Genomic DNA, 6,000 nt, shown 5'->3' with positions numbered 1-6,000 from the left:
ACACACGACACGTGCACATGACTGAGACAATAGCGGGTCAGTTGTCAGTGTGTGGGCAGCGTGCAGTGTGTGTGTGTGACAGTGTGTGTGTGTGTGTGTGTGTGTGTGTGTATGTGTGTGTGACAGTGCGTGTGAGCGGGGGCAGCATTGTGTTCAGGTCAACAACAACATGTTCAGATCCACATGAGCAGATAAGAAGCAGAAGAAAATTCTTTGTTGTTAAGTTGACTGTGTGTGTGTGTGTGTGTGTGTGTGTGTGTGTTCACACCAATCACAGCATTTCTCAGAGTGAGGCCGTTGTTTTGAACGAGGCAGCTCTCTCCTAAACAGCTGCCCAGCCCAAAGCCACGTGCACCATCTTGATATCTCACCAGGTTTTACCCAAAGTTCAACCATATTGAACTTTGACCTCGAAACACGCTGACCTCTATGACGCGTCCAATGGCATTGTGACATTTACAGGAGGCGGAACTTTTTTAGGTGGAGCACCAAGGAAAATAACTTAAAAACATAACGTCGCTGTCGGGTGGGGATCAATGCCATTGGTCACCCTTCACGTCTGTCTGTGGGTTTTACAAAATGTAACCAGTGGAAAAGCATTAAAACCATCTTGTGACTATGTCTTGCAACTCCATTCCCCTCAAACTCTCCCGCAAACCTCGAAACTCCGCCCCTACTTCCGTCTCAAGGTCACCGAGATAAAATAATCTGGAGACTGCGACTCCACCTCCTCCCACTATTCTTTTTGATGACAAAACACAAAACTAGTGTACCAGATTCTGTGAGGTCGCCGCCCCTCTGAACTTTTTTAATGCAGCTGGTCCTGGTGCTAGCTTTGCGGACAGTGCGTAGTATAATTATATACAGTCAATGCTCTCTCTGTAAATATGGCACTATGAGGCCAGTTGATCAAAATGACATCTGTATGGAAATCTGATTTTTGTTGTCGGAGAGCAGGAGGAACCGGGGGTGAGCCATTCATCTCAGCTCCTAGCAGCCAGACTCCAACTTAACAACGGCGCTGTTTATTCTGGCATAAATAGAAATGTTTTCGAATTATCCCTAGGCTGCAACACTAATTGGTTTCTGACAAGCGTTAGCGTTAGTTATGGTATGGTATGGTGTTTATTCTTAATCCCCGAGGGGAAACATGGTTTGCCACCAGAGTGAGTACAGATACACGAACAGGAAACAGTAACATACGTAAGGGTTAATGCACGACGAGGTACCCATTATCACTTTTTAAGGGACGACGCGAGAAGCGTGAACTGGTCCGAGGCGCCAGCCGAGGACCGGTTGCTTCCGCGAGGCTGCAAGGCTGCGAGGCAGCGAGGCTGCAATGAGGATATTGAAAGACAAAATCCTACATCGCACCAAAGCATACAATGTATTTGAATGTTATTTGACTTTCTGACCACCCGCCTCATTGCTTATTATGAGGCCAGAATAACAGATGCTGCCCTTGGCCATTGGGAAGGCTAACCCTTTACTTTTGGTTTTATTTATTGTGTATGATTCAACTTTTTTATCTATGATTTTATATTATTGCATGTTTTTGTAGATTGTTGGGACTTCACTGGCCTGGAACATTTGCAGGTTAAACTTTCAGCTGAGCTCTGTTATTGAAGCTTTGGCTAAAGGCCTGAATTTTACAATGATATTTTGAAATAAATGTTTAAAAATCGATTGTGTGTTAAAAGCTTGTGTTACGTTTTCATTGCCGTTATTACAGTAATTTATTTTCAATGTCCGCTATCAAGAGCAATTTGGTTAATAAAATTGTGGTGTGTGGGAAATGCGTTAAAAGCTTGTGTGTTATGTTTTCATTAGCGTTAATACACTAATAATTAATTTCAATGAGCAATTCAGTTGGTTCATGAAATCGCTGGGCTGCGTGCCGTGCAGTGTTTGTGGTGTGGGAGATTCCAGCTGTCAAAAGAAGACAAAAGACTTCCCTCTCCACCCTCTTTCCAATTGTGGTTGACGGACATGACCTCTGTTATACGCATGGAGAGACTTAGGTTCCTGAGAACCAATGCACTTAGAAAGTTTGTGACTATCTGGGACCGTTTTTGGTCTACCTCAACGAGGCTAGGGGTGACGGGTGACTCGCCCGGATGGCTTCTCATAGACCCCTTGAGTGAGATTCCAAGTACCGTATATCGTTTACAAGAACATAAGCACCTTAGGTGGCTGGCGGCACCACTTTGTAATATTGATTATATTGTTTTCTTTTGTTTTGTTTTTCCTTTCTTTCCCCTGTGTCTGAGCCTGTTTGTTTTGTCTTGTTTGTGTTCTATAAAAATTTAAAATATGAAAATAAAATATATATAAAAAAAAAGAAGACAAAAGACTTGCTCCTGGCCAATCCCGGGCTTGACTGCTGCGTAGGCGGGCACAGGGCGTGGTTTTGGCGTAACCTATGTGGGATTCGAAATAACGCAGTAGTGGGCGGGCCTATGTGAGTAGAAGTGGGAGGAGCCAAGGATTCCAGGGCCAAAAGTATTTTGAATTTTGATTGTAGACGATACAGTTCAAAAGTTATGGACCAAAACGTAAAGAGGGCTGTTATAGCGCCACCATCAGGTCAATTGGTGTAATATTTTTGTGGATAGTAAAAGGCCCATCTGTAAACCTTCCTACCAAGTTTGGTGGCGCTGGGTTGTGTGGTTTCTGAGATACAGAAAGTGAATGGGGGAAAAAAAATCACGCTTAATCGCGAATAGAAAACTCTTAGCAAAGTCATAGCAACCTTGTCATCAATGAGCCGCACGTTTTGAGGTCTGGTATGTCAATGTGGTGCGCAAACTGTGGGACTTATTACGTCCCACAATTTTGCTGATATAAAGATATAAAGAATAATAATAAGTATGGGGGATTTTATAGATTGTGCCTTGCTTTCAGGAAGCACAATAATAAAGTACTGAAGTGGAAAGTGATGTGTAATGTAGTGAACTGTAAAGTAAAGTATAAAGTAGTAAAGTGTAAAGTGAAGTGTAAAGTAGTGAAGTGTAAAGTAGTGAAGTGTAAAGAGTGACTCAGCTGCACTGACCCTTGATGCCCTCCAGGTCGACAGACGTCAGGGTTTGAGCCTCGACGTCGTCCTTCGGGTCGGAGCTGTTGCCATGGCAGTCAGGCGACAGGCCATTGTGATTGGTTTGGATGGTGGGCGGGTCACTGTGAGGGGGAGGAGTCAGGATGTTAATGTCAGTGACGGTCAATGGGTCTGGTCAGTGGCTCCAAGCCCCCAGGAACAGCTCTGGGCCGTGAAGCAAATTGAGCATGGTGGCCAAGCTCGGTATTGCAAGTCACGTGATGCCCTGCAGCCCAGAAACAGTTTTTCTCATCCACTTACATCATGAGGAAAGAAGCAGCTGTAAAAATCAGCAAAAAGACACTCTTACTCAAATTTAAGAAAACTATTCAATATTGTCGAATCGACCGGTCAGTAAATCTCAGGGTATAAGTAAAAGGTACATTCAGCGATGTTTTTGTGTTAAAATAAGTGTTAAATGGCTCTATATTCTGACAGCAATCACTGAAATAGAGCGTTTGGTCAGTGACTTGAAACCCCCAACCCCCCACTGTCCTCTATCTCTCTCCTGTAGTCCTGCAGGCTGGGTGGACGTATCTCCTGTCCTCTATCTCTCTCCTGTAGTCCTGCATGCAGGGCAGACGTATCTCCTGTCCTCTCTCTCCTGTAGTCCTGCAGGCAGGGCGGACGTATATCCTGTTCTCTCTCTCTCTCCTGTAGTCCTGCATGCAGGGTGGACGTATCTCCTGTCCTCTATCTCTCTCCTGTAGTCCTGCAGGCAGAGAGGACGTATCTCCTGTCCTCTATCTCTCTCCTGTAGTCCTGCAGGCAGGGCGGACGTATCTCCTGTCCCCTATCTCTCTCCTGTAGTCCTGCATGCAGGGCGGACGTATCTCCTGTCCTCTATCTCTCTCCTGTAGTCCTGCAGGCAGAGAGGACGTATCTCCTGTCCTCTATCGCTCTCCTGTAGTCCTGCAGGCAGAGAGGACGTATCTCCTGTCCTCTATCTCTCTCCTGTAGTCCTGCAGGCAGGGCGGACGTATCTCCTGTCCTCTATCTCTCTCCTGTAGTTCTGCATGCAGGGCGGACGTATCTCCTGTCCTCTATCTCTCTCCTGTAGTCCTGCAGGCTGGGTGGACGTATCTCCTGTCCCCTATCTCTCTGCTGTAGTCCTGCATGCAGGGCGGATGTATCTCCTGTTCTCTCTCTCTCCTGTAGTCCTGCATGCAGGGCGGATGTATCTCCTGTCCTCTATCTCTCTCCTGTAGTCCTGCAGGCAGGGCGGACGTATCTCCTGTCCTCTATCTCTCTCCTGTAGTTCTGCATGCAGGGCGGACGTATCTCCTGTCCTCTATGTCTCTCCTGTAGTCCTGCAGGCTGGGTGGACGTATCTCCTGTCCCCTATCTCTCTGCTGTAGTCCTGCATGCAGGGCGGATGTATCTCCTGTTCTCTCTCTCTCCTGTAGTCCTGCATGCAGGGTGGACGTATCTCCTGTCCTCTATCTCTCTCCTGTAGTCCTGCAGGCAGAGAGGACGTATCTCCTGTCCTCTATCTCTCTCCTGTAGTCCTGCATGCAGGGCGGACGTATCTTCTGTCCTCTATCTCTCTCCTGTAGTCCTGCAGGCAGGGTGGACGTATCTCCTGTCCTCTATCTCTCTCCTGTAGTCCTGCAGGCTGGGCGGACGTATCTCTGCAACCGTAACTCGTAGAGACTCACGCATGGATTCGGGGTGAAAGAATACATTATAGGCATCGCGATCTGACCTTCCGTTTCCCAGAAAATTTAAACTTTTCTCTAATTGGATAGTTTGAGGTCGGCGCCAATTTTTATCCAATCAGATAAATGTATTGTTCGTTTTATGTGGGGGAATAAATCTAGTCGCATTAGCAAGACCCATCTCCAGAGGCCAAAACACTCAGGAGGTCTGGCATTACCTAATTTCCCTTTTTATTATTGGTCATGCAACATTCAGAAGTTAATTAATTGGTTCAGAGACAAATCAATGGCAGCAATCGAGGACTGGGTGCAGCTAGAATTCTCGAAATAAGCCGCTTTTTGTGTTTGCCAGTAGGTGGCGATCTGCCGAGTCTCTCTCTGTGTGTGTGTGTGTGTGTGTGTGAAGGGGGGGGGGGTGGCGTGGTATCGGTCGGGCCGTGGTCACTTTCATGGCACAAAACATGACACAAATCGTGACTCACAGACAACATGACACAAATCGTGACTCACAGACAACATGACACAAATCGTGACTCACAGACAACATGACACAAATCGTGACTCACAGACAACATGACACAAATCGTGACTCACAGACAGCCCTATAGGGATATAGGATGGGCCATTTGTTTTTGAATCCATCACAAGGTGTTTTCTGGAGCTCCCTCTCTCTCTATGGCTCTAGCCACTATAACTCTGGGCCTGGGGTCAGACATGTCACATGACCAGTGTTGGGCAAGTTACTCTGGAAAAGTAATTAGTTACTGATTACTGATTACTCCTTAAAAAAGTAATACAAGTTACTTTACTGATTACTTTTTCAAAAAGTAACTAGTTACGTTACTAGTTACTTCTTTTTTTTTACCCCAAAATACCTTACACTTAAGTTGTTTCATGTCTAGCATGTCACTGTATTAATTATTTTTGCTTTGGTATTGTTAAAAGAAATGCCAAAGGCATTTTACTTTGAAATTCAGTTAGAGGAAGTGGTGTGTTAAGACTGGCTAGCTTCACACGGGGAAAAGACATGAAATGAGAGAGTCAGACAGATAACGTGAGTGTAAAGAAAGATGCTGTTACTGTCGGAGTGGTAATGAAACAACACAGCCTCAATGCAAACGTTTGTCCCATACAGGGAATGGGCTAGCTGACACAACAGTAGCAAATTACGATACTTCATGACGTATGTGCGGCGCGACATGTCTACCTGAGTCCGTGAGGATTAGGCTACTTTTTCTTTTCTTCTCT

At 45.7% G+C, this 6,000-nt stretch overlaps 1 protein-coding gene across 1 annotated transcript in view; it reads right to left on the bottom strand.

Moving 5' to 3' along the window:
• slc4a2a (solute carrier family 4 member 2a) overlaps nucleotides 1-6,000 on the bottom strand; it is a gene marked incomplete at both ends in the record, with an annotated part of 63,749 nt that overhangs the window by 44,115 nt on the left and 13,634 nt on the right. Inside the window, one exon of the mRNA XM_083658961.1 lies at nucleotides 3,053-3,177. Coding sequence (XP_083515087.1) covers nucleotides 3,053-3,177 — 125 coding nt within the window. The remainder of the gene's footprint in view (nucleotides 1-3,052; nucleotides 3,178-6,000) is intronic.

This window comes from Poromitra crassiceps, assembly GCF_964638095.1.
Source record: "Poromitra crassiceps genome assembly, chromosome: 23".
Classification (NCBI taxonomy): domain Eukaryota; kingdom Metazoa; phylum Chordata; class Actinopteri; order Beryciformes; family Melamphaidae; genus Poromitra; species Poromitra crassiceps.
This window is presented reverse-complemented; position numbering and strand designations above follow the sequence as displayed.